General features: G+C 43.2%; 1 protein-coding gene across 4 annotated transcripts in view; it reads left to right on the forward strand.

The window, feature by feature from the left end:
• Positions 1–1,869: 1,869 nt before the first annotated feature.
• Positions 1,870–19,275, forward strand: part of baiap3 (BAI1 associated protein 3) — an 81,211-nt gene continuing 63,805 nt past the window's right edge. Inside the window, exons 1-5 of one of the 4 annotated variants that reach the window (XM_072559532.1) lie at positions 1,872–1,949; positions 6,340–6,377; positions 10,498–10,585; positions 14,277–14,492; positions 16,673–16,843. In XM_072559532.1, the coding sequence (XP_072415633.1) occupies positions 16,749–16,843 (95 nt within the window). In that variant the 5' untranslated portion in view covers positions 1,872–1,949; positions 6,340–6,377; positions 10,498–10,585; positions 14,277–14,492; positions 16,673–16,748. Of the gene's footprint in view, positions 1,950–4,495; positions 4,768–6,339; positions 6,378–10,497; positions 10,586–14,276; positions 14,493–16,672; positions 16,844–19,275 lie in introns of those variants that run through there. The other 3 variants (XM_072559530.1, XM_072559533.1, XM_072559531.1) reach the window with 3 other exon arrangements.

The following is a 19,275-nucleotide window of genomic DNA, read 5'->3' on the forward strand; positions in this document are numbered from 1 at the left end:
TAATTATGAAAAGCACCAAATCTCTGTAGAACTATAGCAACAATTGAAATACATTAACCAGCAACCTGAAAGTAGTTGATTCTTTAAATGGTACTTTAGGAGTGAAAGGGGATTTGTGTTCCATAACCCATGTTCAGCTGTGTGAGGTTACGCGAAGGCATTGGCTGGAGCTTCAAACTCCCGTCTAGCTGACTTTGACATCATGTTCTGCCTGCTTGGCACACTTGGCATGTGTGCCAACATTTTTACGAAGAAGGAACTGGAATGCTTATCACCAGACGTGTGCGCACAAATCAAAGACACCATCTTGCAACTCCAAGGACACTGCAGCACACAGGGCAGAGGTGCTATTAAGCCCATTTTCACATCCCCAGTCTTGAGTTTTTACACTATTGTTAACTTTCATATATGTCTCTCAGAATCCCCTTATCAATATATACACTGTTGTTTCTTTTAAAGTTTTGTTGTTTAATATATATTTACTCTCTTTAATCTTCCTCAAAAACTCACTTTTCCCAGCACTAAATTTATCTGGCATCAACCTAACCTACTAACCTGACCTGAAATCTTTTTTTCGTCATTAGCACCTCCCAACCTGCACCCTCCTCCCAACCTCCAGGTTCTGTGTTGTCTGCAAACTCTGATAGTTAGCCTTTATACCTGAGTGGGTGCACCTTCCACCAACAAAGTTGTCTGGCAAAGTGTATACCAATTATTAACTTCAATACATACTAGTTTGGGAAGGTTGTGATAATTGTTGATTTGAGACATGATTGCAACAAATGTGGAAAATATAACAAAGAACTGTGGAATGCTGGAGGTCTGAAACTATCAGAACTGAGGAAGGGTCACTGGACTTGAAATATTGCCTCTATTTCTTTTTCCACAGATGCTGCCAAACCTACTGAGTTTCTCCAACCATTTCTGGTTTTTTTTAGCAATAGTGCAGAAATGTAATACATACACGTTTATGGCTGGACTGCAATATTTGAATTGTAATAAGTGTTGGGGAGAACAGATTTTGTTGTAAATACTGAAATGAAATCAAAGTATTTCAAGTGCTAGAGATCTGAAATCAAAACTCAAAGTGCTGGAGAAACTCAGCAGGACTGGTAGCACATCTGGAGAGAAAATAAGTTAACGTTTTGAGTTTCAGTATGGATCATCTCTGATTTATGTTGGACTGGAAACATTACCTCATTCTTTCTCCACAGATGCTGCCAGAGCTGCTGAGTTTCTCCAGCACTTTCAGATTTTATAATAAACGCTTGTATGGACAGGACCGTAGTAAACATACAAATTTCTTCCAGGGCCAAACGAAGGTAATTGCTGAGAAGCCATCATCTCGGGTTGGAGAGTCTAGAATATGAATCAAGATAAGGGGCCAGTGATGTTGACAAGGACCGAGAGAAGTCTTTCACGCAGTGGTTTGTGAACATTTGGATTCTCTACCCTAGATTTCTCACTCCTTGAATATTGAAATCGATATAGTTCGGGCCAGTTTGGGCAGTAGCGGATATGGGAACGTGATGGAAAATTGAGTTTAGATGATCAACTTTAATGATTGGTGGAGCAGGACCTGTTATAAGGGACATATGTCCCTTGGGAGTTCCGCGAGCTCCTGAACACTGGTTTAGGTTGGACTGCAAGGAATGCAGGTTAGGACGGGATTGTAATCATTGCTGGTTTGGACAGAAATCATAACGGCAGCTTGTGGGCTGGTCTGTATTAATTGTGTGGTGAATTAGGAAAGAAGATTGATAGCAGTCTTGGGCTGTGTGTCTGTAATTTTGAGTCGGGAAATTTTAGCTCCCCGCCTCCAGGCGACAGATTGATCAACCCAGTTGTGTTCTGATTGGGCTGTTTCAGGTCAGTAGGTGGTTCACCATGCCCAGCGTGATTTTGCCCGGAGCTGTCAATGTGCAGCGGGCAAGGAGCAGCAGCAACAGGTAAGGGTACCCGGGGTAAGGAGCGGCAGGAATAGGTAAGGGTACCCGAGGCAGAGGCAGTCAGTGTCACTGCCTCTGGTTTTCTGTGTCGCTTTGTTTCTGCTTCTATAGTAGAGGCTGTCCGTCCCATACTCTCTCTCTCTCTCTCTCTCACTCTCCTTTTCTCTGTCTCTCACCCTTCTCCCCAGTTCCCTGCCTCTGCCTGCCTCACTGTTTTGGCTGCATACCCCTCACTCTCCTCCCCACACTCTTTCCCTCCCCCATTCCTGTCCAGTCTGGGGCACAGTCTGTTTCTCATGTCCGAAGGCTGTGGGAGATAACTACGCCGATTTCACTCACTAATGTCCAAAACCGAGGCGGAAACAAGGTCCAATTCCTGACGTCGGTGCCTCTGCCTGTCTCTGCGCCTTGTTTTCTCGTTCTCTCTGTAGTTTCCTATTTCCCTCTCTCCGTCTCCGCCAGTTTGTTTTTTTTTGTGTAAATGCCTTTCTCACTGCAATATGATGTGGATTTGCTCACCCCCCGCCCCCCCCCCCCGCAATCTGCCGGTTCAAGTGCCGTTTACAGTGCTGAGGACAGTTAACCCGCTCTGTTCCAACTCCGTTCCCAGGTCCATTTCACTGCATCTGCAGTTTGTCAGTGTTTTCCGTTCGCACCCTTTCCCCTCTAACAAGGTGTTATTCCCACTGTGTGCCCCATTGGTTTATTTCTGTCCCCACCTTGCTCTGGTTAGTTTTACTCGCCTGTTTCGGTTGTCTGACTGCATCCTGTTTGGTTTGGTTTGTTTTTTGGTCTCCATCCCCACATGACGTGCTGCCTTTACTTTTTAACTGAACCTGCGGGCGGAGAAGCGAAGACAGCGAGTGGCGGGCGGGCGGCGGTGAGAAATGGGGAAAATCAACCGATATATCACCCCCCCCCCCACGCACACCCCAACCCCGCCCACTGAGGGGGTCTGGGGACCGAATTGGTCAACCGGGGGGCGGGGGGATGTGGTGGTGTTGGGGACGGGGGGGATGAGGTGCTGGTGCTGTCCTGGGCTCGGGGGATGGGGGTGAGGGGGAACTGATCTGGGGGGAATGAGGTGGTAGTGGTGGAGGGGGGATGTGGTGGTGATTGGGGGGGGGGAACCTGGGGTGAGGGTGTGGGGTGGGGCTAAGGTGGTGGGCGTGAATCTGGGGGGAAAGATGGGGTTGGTGAACCTGGGGTGGGGGTGTGAGGTGGTGGTCGTGGTGGGGAGGGATGTGATGGTGGGTGAGGGAGAACCTGGGCTGGGGAGGGGATAATGAGTAGCTGCTAGGTGCCAATCTGAGTGACTCCAAGCTTACATCCATGTGTTTGGTTAGAGCTTTCCTCAGGAGCTGTTTAATCTTTACCACTACCCCAACCCAGCCCAAACCGGGATTATTCTGTTAAGGAGTTGATTGATAGAAACTTCTCCCGCTAACTGTTTGGGGGATTTGGAGGGTGGAGGGGGGGGGGGTGGGGGGGTAGGATAGGAAGGTGGGGAGGTGTGGTTTGGAGTGTTACTTCTCCAAGAGTTGAAGCTGTTGGGCACTGGAACTGATTCCACCCCCACCCCGAGATCAGAGATTCAGGCGCAATTCGTCATTTTCAAACCAAGATCGGTGGGGGGAGGGGGGCGGGGGGTGCAGGTGGCTGCTGCCCGATGTTATACTCAGCTGTGGAGCCAAAACAGAGGCATGGAACAGCCATGTCCTCATGACATGGCGGATAGGCTGGAGGGAAGGGACTGAACGGCCTCCTGTTCGTGTGAAGGTGACAGTCTTCGTGCGTCCTGCTTTCTGTCTCCCGGTTGTTTTATTTGCATTTGTTGACCCTTTCCCAGCTCTAACCTGTGCTCCTGCTGTAGCTCTGTCCTGAGACCGGGCTGGCGTTTCCATCAGGGAATCCTTGGGTAACTCCAGGCCCAACAGACAGCTTCCTGCATTATATCAACTGCACGGAGCGGGGAACCTCGGTGCGGGACGGCAAGTAACAACATTAAAATAAACACATTCGAATATTTTAATCGGTTAAAACAGAAACAAATGATCAGGGTGAGGCATTTCACATAAAATGATTGGGAATTAATTATTTGGTGGTGATTGGAAACACACAGCGCCCTTGAACATAGTCCGCCTCGGCCGGAGTCCACTGTAGTCCCAGTCAGCCACTGTTCCCTCATTCAACCTGACAGTGCAGGCGAGACCCCCCTCACTTCTCCCCTATTCACACTGACTCCGCTTTCGGCCGTGCTCCATACCCTTGTGCCTTGTCCACTTGCAGTGCATTACCTTTCCTCTCTCGGGAAACTGTTCTCCCCCAGCAACTTCCTTCTTCATTCCGCTGGGTTAGTCTGACCCAGTCTCCAGTGAGACTCTCTGATGGTGTGCTACATTGGAACCGTGTCTCACCGAATCGGAACAGGAAATCCGAGATGTTTTACCTTTTCAAATCAATTCGGAGTGGTTACAATGAACACGTTGACGAGTCAATCTTCCAGACGTTTTCTTGCTGCTCACTGTTCCTCTGTCCTGCCTCAGTTCCCATTTCAACCTTACCGAGAAAAAAGGCCAGCTGTCAGAGAGCTGGACACTGGAATACCGCCTGTTAGTGAATTGTTCAACAGCTGGTCAACGGGTAGCCGCCGTCAGAGAGTGAAATACTTGCTGCAATTGAGAATTTCTTCCGCCTGTACAAATTCTGAAGAATATGGGAGGGTATTGTAAGATATTTTAAGAGACCGTGTAGTTTGGTAATCCGGAATATCCGAATCCAAAACATCCTGCACCTCTGTTTTGATGGTACTTTTGTTGTAAGTTTGAAATGCAATGCAGAAAGCGTGCGGTGTTTTAACCATATTCTGGTACAGCGGGGTGGTTCTCCTGGTTATGTATTGCTGGAACATGTTAGGGGTGGATGAAGCAGGTATTCAATTTCCGAGGCTCTCCTTAACGAGCGGGATAGTCAAGAATGAGAAAAGGCAGGGTATCAGAAAATGAGCCTGAGCAGCTTTGTAATGAAGCAGTAAACGCGCAGCCAGCTCATACAGACAGCTGTATATTGCAGCTTCCCTTTCTCGTTGTCATTTACTGCCAGTGTGTTCAGATAGATTTCTGAACAATGAACAGTGTTTTGCAAAAATGTTTTTTGCATCAACATTTCTCACCAAGAATCCCTACCAACTGCAACCTCATCAGGAACTCTCGGTCTCAGATATTCTACATAGAATCCCACCACCACCAAACGTTTGATTGTTTTATTTAATTTCAGACTGTAACACCTTCCCGGGCAATTGTTATTCTGTAGTACGGAGGCAGTCTTGTTTATAGCTGTCAGTACACTGGGTAAATTGTGGCGGATTTACAAAGTACGACTAGCCCCGCGTGTGCACTCCCCCCACACACATACTCGCCGCTTGGACTGACAGCTAAAGGCGCTATAGCACTGCAACCCGTAATCTGGGCAGCGGTAAATGTCACATGGGCTGTCAACAAAAACGAAATGCTCTGAGGGTGCTTTGAATGGACAATGTTGTGAGGGGCTTAAACAAACAGATTAAGAAAAGTGATATTTTTCTTCGAACTTCCAACGGAAGTTTTCATTCTGAGCTCCAATTCAGCCAGCTCTGAGAGTGAGAGACAGGAGGTGGTGTAATCTTTCCGGGACTGACACAGAGGGCTGATCTGGTTGGTGGGTGGTGGGTGGAAGGGGGGCGGGGGCAAGAGGGACTCGGCATCCTTCAAGTACAAAGGTGTGGGGGCGAGTTTACACCCGAAATATCTCCCTACACGTCATTTCGCGTCACTGTTGATATTTTGTTGAAAAGAAATGAAACCGTCGTCAAGGGAATTAATTGAGGTGAAAAATGATGCGGAAAATCTTCCTGACACCCGGAGCCCGCCCCAGACACAGGGTTAATGATACCCCTTCTCAAAACAGCGTACAAACACAGGCTGCAGCATCTTTATTGGAGAGGGCGTGACGGGATTAGTCCTGCCCGCAAATCTATGAACCCACCCCCCCAGGTTTTAATGGTGTTAATCTTGTCAATTGGGAGAATGTATTTAATGTCACTACAGGGCACCTTAGCCAGGCGGTGGATCAGACACTCAGCTCCAGAGGGGATGTTCAACCAGAGCGTTGTGAGAACATGCAAAGCTTCGCGCAGAGATTGGTTCAGTCAGAAATCATAGTATCTGTTAAGGGAAAGTTGGATGCAAACGTGAAGCTGCTGTTTATAGGAAAATAAGTGTCTAACACATCAGTGAGCGTTCTCCGTCTCAGAGGGTCAAATTCGCATCAGAATTCTTCATTACCCAATTACCTGGACAATACTTCATTTCAGATCTGAATTCTCTTGCAATAATCCTCTGTGTCGTTACAGAACCCAAGGATACTGTTGAAAAGGAGCAATTGACTGAGGTAAGAATTATTAACAGATCGTGTCCCCACCTCCTCGCCAAATTTGTCCCACGTTGTAAGTTTCAGAACATCTATTCTAACCCTGTCTGCTTGGCAGGAAGAAGCAGTCAGGGAGTTAAAGTGGTGGTTTGAGCTCACCACTGCTTTCCCAGCACACCCTCCAACAAGTCCATCACAAGGAGGGCATTCACTTCGATTTCCAAGTTCATCTCCCCACTGCATTTTGCGGAGAGATGGTGCTGTCAATGGACGAGTAATTCAGAAACACAGAGTCTAATCTCGGGACAGGGGGTCAGAACATCAACATGACAGCTGGTCAAATTTAAAATTTAATGAATAAAAGTTTGTAGTGGGAAGCAAGTCTCAGCAATCAGGAAACTACCATTAATTATTGTAAATAAAACATCTGCTTCATCAAAGCCTTTTAGGGAAGGAAACCTAATGTCTGTACATGGTCTGGTCCATATGTGACTCTAAATCCCCAGTGATGAGCTTGATTCTTAAACGACCTCTGAAATTTCTTAGCAAGCCATTTAGTTCAAGAGCAATTACAGATCAACAAGAAATGCTGGCCTTGTTAGTGACACCATGTAGCATACATTTAAAAATTCTATATTCTCTATGATATTGTTTTGAGCTTTTGCCTGAGTTAAGTGAATAACACACTTGTCTCTCAATCACAAGGTTTGAGTTCAAGTCCCACTTCAGGACTTCAGTACTTAAATCTAGACTAACAATCCAATGCAATAACAAAGGTGCACTGCACCATCAGAGGTGTTAGCTTTTAGGTAAGAAGTTAGACCAAAGCCTTCTCATAAAAAATGGAGAAGATCTCATGGTACTATTTTGAAGAAATGCAGAGAAATTATCCCTGGTATCTTGGCCAATACATGTTCTTCAATCAATATCACAAAATGTATATATTTTATAATATATCCTGCAGTTTGTGTGTAAATTAGTGCGAGTTTCCTACATTGCAATAGAGACTACATTTCAGAAGTATCTTCCTGGCTGTAAAGCACTATGAGATGTCTAATGGTTGTGAAAAGTACTATAAAAGTGTTTTTTTGTTTTTTCTGGGTTTGGTTTTATCCTTTTTATTCATGCAACAACCCTATAGTTTTCACTTTACAAAAAAAATCTCTAACTCTGTAAGTCTCATATTTGAACACATTCCGTTATAGATTCGTTGCTATTTGATAACCTTTCTGTTCAGTTAGTTTGGATTGGATCTTTTCTTATCTCAATGAACTCTGCTATTTCCTAACCTGACATTTGACAACTATGATTGAACACAGAGTTTATTTACTGCCTTGCTCCCTGTCTGATTTCCTCTTAGCTGTATCCTCCTCCCTAGTCTCTAAGTGCAGCTTCAGCACTTTCAGGCTGCTATCTGTCTTTGTGGGCTGACCTCTCTCCTTAGCTTACAATCGCTGGGCCATTCCTGACTGGATTGCATTGAGCCTCTCTCCATGGGATCCTCTCTCTGGCCATTTGCCTCTGGTGATGTTCTCTCTCTTTCAAATGAAGTTTTTGGGGAAACAAACATTGCCAAAGTCAACATGATAACCAGAGCTTTATCTGCATAGGCTTGATCCCAGACTAAAACTATTTGAGGGTCCTCTGACAGCCCCTTCCAAACCCATGAATTCCACCAACTCTACGTACTAGGGCAGCAGATATATGGGAACACCACCACCTTTAGGTTTATCTCCAAATCACACTTTATTTAACAGAAATATATTTCCTTCACTGTCACCAAATCAAAATCCTGAAACTTCCTCCCTATTAGCATTGCGATTGTACTTACAATGGTTCAGGAAGAGAGCTTATACTATAAGATATAGGAGCAGAAATTAGGCCATTCAGCCCATTGAGTCTGCTCTGCCATTCACTCAGGCTAATAAGTTTCTCAACCCTATTTTCCTGCTTTCTCCCCATAACCTTTCATCCCTTGATACTTAAGAACCTATCTATCTTAGTCTTAAATACACTCAATGATCTGGCCTCCACAGCCTTCTGTGGCAATGAATTCCATAGATTCACCGCTCTCTGGCTGAAGATGTTTCTCCTTATCTCTGTTCCAAAAGGTCATCCCTTTACTCTAAGGCTATGCCCTCGGGTCCTAGTCTCTCCTACCAATGGAAACATCTTCCCACCATCCACCCTGTCCGGCCATTCAGTATTCTGTATGTTTCAATTAGATCCCCCCTTCCATCCTTCTAAACCCCATAGATCATAAACCCAGAGTCCTCAAACATTACTCATGTGTTCAGCTTTTCATTCCTGGGACTTTTCTCGTGAACCTCCTTTGAACATGCTCCAGGGCTAGTACATCCTTCCTGAGATATGGGGGGCCCAAACCTGTACACAATATTCCAAATGTGGTCTGACCAGAGCTGTATAGAGCCTCAGAAGTACATCCCCGCTTTTGTATTCAAGTTCTCTCAAAATAAATGCCATCATTACATTTGCCTTCCTAACTACTGACTCAACCTGCAAATTTACCATGAGATAATCTTGGATTAGAACTCCCAATTCTCTTTGCACTTCAGATTTCTGAATTTTCTTCCCATTTAGAAAATAGTCCATGCCTCTATTCTTCCTACCAAAGTGTATGACCTCACACTTTACCACATTGTACTCCATCTGCCACTTCTTTGCCCACTCTCCTAACCTGTCTAAATCCTTCTGCAGCCTCCCCGCCTCCTCAATGCTGCCTGTCCCTCTACCTATCTTTGTATCATCTGCAAACTTAGCCAGAATGCCCTTAATTCCTTCATTTGGATCATTAATATCTAAAGTTAGAAACTGTGCTCCCAACACTCAGCCTTGTGGAACACCAATTGTCACCTGCTGCCATCCTGAGAAGGACCCTTTTATCCCCACTCTCTGCATTCTGCCAGACAGCCTACGCTTCTATCTATGTTAGCACCTTGCCTGTGACACCATGGACCTTTAACTTACACAGTAGCCTCCTGTGCGGCACTTTGTCAAAGGTCTTCTTGAAGTCCAGGTAGATAACATGTTTTGCCTATCCTTTGGTCTAATCTGCTCATTACTTCCTCAAAGAATTCTAGCAGCTTTGTCAGGCATGGCCTACCCTTGATGAAACCATGCTAACTTTGCCCTAGAACATAGAACATAGAACAATACAGCACAGAACAGGCCCTTCGGCCCACGATGTTGTGCCGAACTTCTAACCTAGATTAAGCACCCATCCTAGATTAAGCCCTGTTTTACCATATACTTCCAAGCATTCAGAAATCTCATTCTTCACAATGGATTCAGGGTAGGTTAATCGGTCTGTAATTTTCTGTCTTTTGCCTTACTCCTTTTAAACAGGGAGGTCATGTTAGCAATTTTCCAGTCCTCTGGGACCCTCTCTGATTCTATTGATTCCTGAAAGATCACCACTAACACCTCTCATATCTCTTCAGCTATCCCCCTTGGAACTCTCGGGTGTAGTCCATTTGGTCCAGGTGACGTATCCACTTTCAGGCCATTTTACTAGCACTTTCTCCTTGGTGATAGCCACCATACTCAGCTCTGCACCCTCACTCTCTTGAATTTTTGGGATATTTCAAGGACATCCCAAATATTGGATAGGTAATGTCAACAATACTTCACTTCTCAATGTAAAATATTTGAAAAAGTTATTTGGATTCTTGCTCTGAAGGTTTGCAGAGTGCAGGTCTGCAAGGTTCAGAGTCTTTTGAGTTACTTGTGAACTGTCTAAGCCTTCTGGGCACAGAGGAGGTAACAGTATCATTGCTTTATACATTCTGAAATTGACCTTGATTTTTCAAACCTATCCATTCCAAGTACATTTGTAGTTGGTAAAAGATTGATTCATCAGATCTGAACTTGTAATCAGGTAAGTACATTGCTGCACTGTACTCAAAAATGCATTTTACTCCACACTTGTTATAAAATTAGTCTTCTGTTTCTTAATCGTCTTTTAAAAATTTACACTGCATTTTAGTCCACACATTTTAAAAAATTCCACATTAAAACCATTGATCTGATTTTTAATCTATTGTCTTTTTTCTTAATCTGTGCTCAGTTTGAAAAAAGAGTTCTATGCTCTTATTAATCTAGGTTTTCTATTTATGTTCAGGAAAAGACTCGGCTGCTACCTCATCCAATTATTGCCTGAACCTTCAGGAAAGTCGTTATCGATCCTTGGATTAAGCAACTTGTTTGAGGCAAGTTTTTGAGAGATTGTCCTTTAGTGATTGCCCTTACTTAACAAGGTCCAAAGGCAGACAATAATTAATGATATCACTGACAAACCTGCTGGAATTGAAATCTTATGATACCCCAGAAGAACAGCAAGACAGATAACAAATTTGTGCCTGTCTGTTAGAGGGGTGTATAAACACCATGTTCTGAGGAAGGGTCATGGGACCCAAAACGTTAACTCTGATTTCTCTTCACAGATGCTGCCAAATCTGCTAAGCTTTTCCAGCAATTTCTTTTTCTCATATATCCACTTCACGGCTGTGAATCGATTTTGTCCACTGGTACAGTTTAATTGAAGGTAGTTGTGGCAGTTTATTGAGCAATCTCAGCATTTGGGGCATAATCCTTTCTCCCACCACCACTGGGACAATCCTGTTCTAAGGGGTGGGGGAATTACAAAGCCCATCAAATCTGTACTGAATTAATGATCTCTGGCCTAATTCAATGTACCCAGCTTTAATGCTTTTGGTTAATTAAAATCTAACAATCTTAGTTTTAGATTTAATAACTGCACAGCATCAAATTAAGTTTGTAGATAAGAGATCCACATTTCTATAACTCTTTTTGTGAAGAGATGTTTCCTAACTTCATTCTTTAAAGGATTAGTTGCAATTGCTCATAGATTTGGATCAGGGAGCACAGTGGCAAATGCAAGTTAATATGGGCAAGTATGACATAAAACATAGCGAGTGTAACAATGTGAGAGTAAAGACTCAGTGGGAAGAAACTGAAAGAGAAAGGAACAGATTCCAGAAGAACTCCATTTACTCGATGCCATTAAACAGTATATTAGAGATGCACGGTGGACCTTTCGGCACCTCCAAAGATAAATCAATCTTAGGAGAGTCAGTGAAGGTAGTAAATAGCTTGTTTCCTTTAGGCATTGACTGACTTGCAGAAAGTTTACAGCATGTTCTGCATTTTATTTTGGATTTTCAGTTCTGTCTGCATGTAAAGATGCTGATTAATGAAGAGTTAAAAGGCTGGGGTTAACCTCAAGGCTAATTCCAGGAATTTAATACATCCTGCCCTATCAGTCTGCTCTTGATCATCAGCAAAGTGATGGAAGGAATCATCTACAATGCTACAAAGCGGCACTTGGTCAGTAATAACCTATTCGCTGATGATCAGTTTGGGTTCTTCCAGGATCACTCAGCTCTTACCCTCATGATAGCCTTGGTCTAAACATAGGAAAAAAGAGCTGAAATCCAGAGGTGAGGTGACAGTGATTGGCCTTGACATCAAGGAAGCATTTGACCAAGTGTGACATCAAGAAACCCTAGCAAGACTGGAGTCAATAGGGGTCTCTCTCTATTAATTTCAATCTTACCTAGCACAAGGAGAGTTATAGAGTCATAGGGTCATACAGTACAGAAATAGACCCTTTGGTCTAACATGTCCATGTCGAGCAAGTTTCCCAAACTAAACAAGTTCCACTTGCCTGCATTTGGTCCATATCTCTCTAAACCCTTCCTATTCATGTACCTGTTCAAGTGTCTTTTAAGTTTGTACCTACATCTATCACTTCCTCTGACAGTTCATTCCACATATGAACCACCCACTGTGTGAAAAAAGCTGCCCCTCCGATCTTTCTTCACTCACCTTAAAAATGGTCCCCAGTATTGAATTCACCAACCCGAGGGAAAAGACCTTTGCTTTCAACTTATCAATGCACCTCATGATTTTATAAACCTCTTTAAGGTCCACCCTTCAACCTCTTATGTCCCTGTGAAAAAAGTCCCAGCCTATCTAGCCTCTCCTTATAACTCAAATCCTCCAGTCCCAATAACATCCTGGTAAATTTCCTTGTCCCAGGATATCACTGCAGTAGTTCTTCAGGGTAGATTTTTTTTAATTAATCTGTTCAAAGATGTTATTACATATCTTTGGAGCAAGTTGATCTTAAAGTTGGTCCTCCTGGTTCAAAGGTAGGGATATTACCACTGCACCACAACCGTGCTTATATGAGTTCTTCAGGATAGTGTTCTGCTCAACCAACTTTAGTTTCTTCATCAATGACTTTCCTTCCACCACAAGGTCAGAAGTAGGGATTGTCACTGATGATTGCACAATCTTCAGCACCATCCTCAAATACTGAAGCAATCCATGTCCATATTTAGCAAGACCTGGACAACATTCCAGCTTGGGCTGATAAGTGGCATGTAACATTCACCCCACATGATTTTCAGAACCTAACAACCTTCCCATGATATTCAATAGCATTACTATCACGCCCACAATCAACATCCTGTTGTTTACAGTTGACCAGAACTGAATTGGGTTAGCTATTTAAATACAAAGTCTACAAGAGCAGGTTAGAGGTTGGGTATTCTATGGTGAATAACTCGTCTTCTGTCTCCCCAATACCTATCCACCATCTGCAAGGCACGTGTCAGAACAGTGATGTAATATCCTCCACTGGCCTGGTGGGTGAGCCCAAGCAAGACTTAAGAAGCTCGACATCAATCAAGACAAAGCAGTCTGCTTGATTGGTACGCCATCTGCACTGTTGGGAGGACAGTACTGAGAGATGTTGAAGCGGCTATACTGAGGGATGCTACACTGTTGAGGAGATGCTAAGGAGGCATTGTACTATTGCAGAAGCAGTACTCAGGGTGTGCTAGGCTGTCAAATAGGCAGTATCAAGGGAATTCTGCACTGTTGGATGGGCAAATTGTGTGGCATGAATACTTGCCTCTTATCAGCCCAAGCCTGAATGTTGTCCAGGTCTGCTAAATTCAACATTCAATATTCACTCCTTTCACAACTGATTCACTGACAAAGACAGCAGTGTGCACCATCAACAAGATGTATTCCATTACCAAGGCATCTTTGACAGAAACCTCCAAACCTGCAACCTATACCACCTAGGTTGACGAGAGCAACAGACACAATCGAATACCACTAACTGCAGGTTCCCCTCTAAATCTTTCATCTGACTTGAAAATGTAGCTAGTGGATCAAAATCGTGAAACTACCTTCCTGACAGCACTATGGTTATAACTACACTACAGGATTTCAGTGATGATTCGGAGGTGCTGGTGTTGGACTGGGGCGTACAAAGTTAAAAATCACATAACACCAGGTTATAGTCCAACAGGTTTATTTGGAAGCACTGGCTTTCAGACTGCTGCTCCTTCATCGGGTGGTTGTGGAGTATAAGATCGTAGGATCGTAGGGTTTCAGTGATTCAACAAGACAGCTCACACAATCTTCTCAAGGGCAAATACAACTAGCCAATGACAGCCACATTCCATGAATGAATAATGAAAAACAAACAGACAGAGATTCCAGAATAGTACTGAATTGCTGGAGTGGCAGTACTGAGGAAGTGCTGCAATATTAGAGAGACAGAACTGAGGAAGCATTGCACTATGAGAAATTCAGTACAGTAGCAGAACTTCATATTTGAGAGGACAGTAGTCAGATGGTGCTGCATTGTTGGATGGGTACAGCAGAGGACACTTCTGGAGTGCTGTACTGAGGGATCAATGCATGATTGGAGTTGTTGTCTTTCAAAAGGAGTGTTGAGCCTTAGTGATTGCGATGCTGGATTGCCAACACTAACCTGCTTGGATTCTGGCTCTAAACTGACATTTTACAAGTTGGGAAATAAATGGAGGAATGGTTATATTGTTAATCTGTTTTGTTTAGAAGGTCTCTGCAGTCTCTCAATCTACTCCATGCTACTTTTAGTTAAAGTTAGTCTACACATATTCTGGGAGAGGATACTTTATACAAATTGCCACGGCAGCAGGTGGGACTGACTGGGCATGGAGCAACCTGACAACAGGAAGGAAAGCAACCACTGCCACAAGATCGCATCGCAAACATTAGTGCTCTTTGTATTTTGAGCATTTCATAACAAAGGTCAGTACTATCAGCGAATATTGCCCATGCTAAGATTTGCATGAATTTGTTTGCGGACTAGATACAAGGTAAAGGTTAAGCCTTGTGTTCAACATAGCGATAAACCGAGTGGAAGATAATCCATATATCTGTGTCATGCACATAGGGAGAAGTTCCATCTATCCATGCAGTGAATTCCAGGAAAGGTGCTCTCTCTCAGTATAGCGTATACTAGGAGAGGTACAGTGATTGGTATTGTATACCAAGAATGGTTCTGTGTGCCTGTATTGTGTACATTATGAAATATTCTGTGTACCTGTGTAGTGTCACAGCAGGAAATAGTTCTGTTTACCTGTGCAGTGTACACTAAGAGAGGTTCTGTGCAACGGTGTAATATGCAGCAGGAAATGTTCTGTGCAGCTGTGTAGTGTACAGCCGGAAAGATTTTGTGTGTCTATGCAATGTATGCCAGGAGAGGTTCTGTATACCTGTGCAGTGAATACCAGGAGAGGTTCTCCATTCCTGTGCAGTGTAAATCAGGAGATGTCTGTGTATATCTGTGTGTACACCAGAAGAGATTCTTTGGACCAGGGTAATGTAAATCAGCAGAGGTTCTGTATATCTGTGCAGTGTACACCAGGAAAGATTCTGTATACATGCAAAACATACACCAGGAAGAAAGTTTGTTTGCAGTACAGTGAGCAAGTAGGAAAGCTAAATGCACTTTGTATTTTTATTGCAAGGGTAATTGAATGCTAGTGTAGGAAGGTTATGCAGTTATAAAGGGAATGGAATGTCCATATCTGGAGTATTGTTTATAATATTGGGCACCATACTTGGGGAAAAATGTTAATGTTTTAGAAGTAGTTCAGATAAGGTTTGCAATATTAAAACCAGAAATGGGCAGATTGCTTATGAGCAAAGGCTAAACTGGCCTGTATCCTCCTGAGTTTAGATGATTTGGAGGTACCTTAATTAAAATATATAAGATCCTGAGGGGACTTGAGTGGGTGGATATTGAAAGCATGTTTCCTTTTGGGGGAGAATCAAGATCTAGGGTTACACTATAAATGTAAGGCATGCCCATTTAAAATAGAAATGCTGAAACAATTTTTCTCTGGGATTTGAGAGTCATAGAGTCACACAGCACGGAAACACACCCTTTGGTCCAACTCATCCATCCGCCAAGATTCTCCAACTAAACTAGTTCCACTTCCCTGCATTTGGTCCATATCCCTCTAAACCTTTCCTATTCACATACCGGTCCAAATGTCTTTTAAATGTTGTAACTGTATCTGCACCAATCCTTCCTCTGGCAGTTCATTCCACATGCAAACCATCCTCTGTGTGAAAAAGTTGCCTCTCCAGTCTCTTTTAAATATTTCTCCTCTCACCTTGAAAATATGTTCCCTAAATTTGAACTCCCTCAACCCTAGGGAAAATACTTTTGCTATTCACCTTATCTATGCCCTTCATGATTGTACAAATCTCTATAAGGCCATCCTTCAACCTCCTATGCTTCAGTGAAAAGAAAGTCCTAGCCTATCCAGCCTCTCCCTATAACTCAAACCCTGCAACCCTGGCAACATCCTGGTAATTCTTTCCTCAAAATGCAGTGGATGCAGGATATTTAAATATATTTAAGGCTACAATAGTTAAGTTGTTGATTACCAAGAGGATGAAAGATTATTGGGGATAGCAGGAATGTAGAGTTGAGGTTAAAATCAAATCAGCTATTGAATAGCACAGCAATGTTGAAGGGCTGAGTGGCCTTCTCTTGTTCCTTGTTCATGTGGTTATAAGTATCAAGAAAGGTACTGTATCTCTGTGTAGTAGTTGGATTGGAGAAGTTAATGCAAATACCATTTATATATTTTTAAATAAAAAAAGAGGAACAAATTTTACAGAGCCCAAAAATATATACCATTTGGATTTGTTACTCTGCTCCATTAGTGCAATATCAAATGAGATATCCTGAGAGTTAGACCCTTGATTTTGATCCTCAAGCCTCAGAACTCACAGATTATGTTTGTTTGGGAGTGGACACACTATGAACCTTCAATGCATGGCAAGTGCTGCAGATTACTAATCCAGTCTGTAACGACACAGTGGGTGGGTCACAGCTGTACATCTTACTAATTACTCGGTGTGGTGTCAAGGGCACTCAACCAATTTTGATTTCTTAACTATTTTTATTTCAGTTATTCTGCCTTCAGGTTTGCATCATTTCCTGCAGTTCACTGAATCCTCCCACTGTTGAGGCGGTTTGCAATTGTAATGCATCAGTTGCAGAGCTGCCAGTCTGTCCGAAGGACCACAGCTCGACCTGTGACTCCAGTAAAGAAAGCATATTCTACAGCCGATGAACTCAGGTAAGGGAAATCCATAACCCAGGCATCACAGCCTTTTCCACAGCACAAAGTTCGTTTGTTATTGATTATTAATTGTAGGAATTAGGAAACCCTCAGAGATTGACACTCTGTGAATTACAATATCATTGTTAGGCACGGAGTTCCTGCATGCAGAGAATTAACCAGAGAAAGTCCATATTCACTCACAGCAGTTATACAGCTTCGAGGTCACCAGTTTCTAATCCCAAAGGCAGAGAATTGGAAAATCAACCTTTAATCATTCTTTGGTGAAGTGGATCTGCAGCCTGTATCCCAGACTCTGGGTGTGAGGAAGGGGAAGGGCACAGTGCACCTTTACAGTGCCCTGCCTGTCCAACCCAGGGTTGGTGGGGTTGTGTAGGTGGGAAAGGGTTTGTGTCTGCAACATCTTTGTTATGCTCAGGAGATGGAAGAGGACTAAAGGGACCCACCAGTTCATTTTCTCTTGATGAATTTAGTGTTCACCAGGTTTGGAGCCAAGAATAAAAGTTGGTAGGCAGGCTTGTGTACCAGGCCAAAAGTTGCTTTTCAAAAACCTGGTTCATTTTAACAGTAAAAACAGTCATTGGACTGGCTGCAGATGTGCTAGCAGCTGTACCTAAATAAAGACAGTCCATGCTGCAATGATCCGTCCATTAAGCATCCAGAGTGGGCCAGAGCAAAATTTCTCAACACATTCCGCATAGTATTTCCCAATCTCTGCCTCTCTGGACAGCCTTTCATTTCATTTTCTGACAGAAATTTATCAAGCTCCTTTTTTTAAAAATAATTGATTGGCATAACAGTAATTATTTCTGTCAACTGTCAATTCTCTGTTGGGTTGGAGTTGAGTTGTGAATTCTGGGTATATTTTCACTATGAATCAGAGTGTCCTTCCTGGGCTTTATGTAAAGATGCTTTAAATAAATGCCTACTGTTATTGTATATGACTTCACCTGCCAATAAAATAGCTTCCTGATGCACAACTATCCTTCATGGGAGGGAGCCATCTGACCTTTCTGTAACTCCAGATCCAGATGAAATGATTAAACATTAGGGATGAGCAATAAATGGATTGTCAATTGTTATTAAATAAACAGAACTTGAGGTCATTCAGCGTTTTATTGTTATTTGACCAGGAATCATTGTGATTGAAATTCCCAGTAGTGTTAAGTGTCTGGTTTGGATAGCTCAGGTGGCTGGAAAGCTAGTTTGCAATGTAGAATAATGCCTTAAACATGTGTACAATTCCTATAACCATGAAGTGCTCTCCCTTTTAATCTCTCCTCTCACTTGAGGTGTGGTGACCCTCAGATTAAACCACCACCAGTTGACTCTCTGTAATGAGGGAGTAGCCTGTGGTCCAGTAGGATGATAGTTACTTCATGTCCCATGAGGAAAACATATATCATGAAAAATCATCTACACCTCAAGATTTTAAAGACAGGAATCACATTCTCCCTTGATCTTCAGTTAGCACCAGTTCAGTTGTATAAATATCTATTAATACGTTTGTACTAAACTCAATGAATTCCAACCTCTTTCTTCAACTTAGTTAAACTATTTGTAACTCTTAACAGTTATTTGCATTTTAGCTACAACACTGAAAAGTCAGTGTTCTGGTTTCTCAATACTGAGCTCTCTGTACTCATCCCTGCCATCCCCCATGTACTTCCTTTGCAATTCAGCTATTCTTTCCTCATCACCCACAGTAATACTTCTTGTTTTTCAAATTCCCTTTTTTCTCACTTTCATGTTAGACCTGAGAGATAAATGGATTGAATATATACTCAATGAGATCTTACACATCAATGGAATGAACTAGGGTAACTCCAATTCTGGAACAAAAACCTAGAAATGAACAGTGTGAGATATCAGGTGGATTGGAATGGGAAGCCAATCTGATTCACGATGGGACAGGAAACCAGCAGGATTGGGAATGGACAAAGGGAATATAATGCCAGGAATTAGGAAAAAATATACTAGACACTCAGAACAGTTACCAGACTTTGGGAAAGTTATATACACAGGGACTGCATCTGCATTTATGGGTGGCACAGTGGCTCAATGGACAGCGTGGTGGCTCAGTGGTTAGCACTGCTACCTTTCAGCGCCAGGGACCCAGGTTTGATTGCAGCCTCATGTCACTGTCTGTGTGGAGTTTGCACATTCTTCCTGTGACTGTGAGTTTCCCCCCACAGTTCAAAGATATCAGGTTAGGTGGATTGGCCATGCTAAATATCCCCTAGTGTCCAGGGATGTGCAAGTTAAGTGGATTAGCCAGGTGGAATGCAGGGTTACAGGATAGAGTAGGTCTGGGTGGGATGTTTTTGGAGGGGTGATGTGGACTCAATGGGCCGAATAGCCTGTTCCCAATCTACATGGCATGATGGCACAGTGGTTAGCACTGCTGCCTCACAGCGCCAGAGACCTGG

Source organism: Chiloscyllium punctatum, chromosome 40 (genome assembly GCF_047496795.1).
Source record: "Chiloscyllium punctatum isolate Juve2018m chromosome 40, sChiPun1.3, whole genome shotgun sequence".
NCBI classification, from domain to species: domain Eukaryota; kingdom Metazoa; phylum Chordata; class Chondrichthyes; order Orectolobiformes; family Hemiscylliidae; genus Chiloscyllium; species Chiloscyllium punctatum.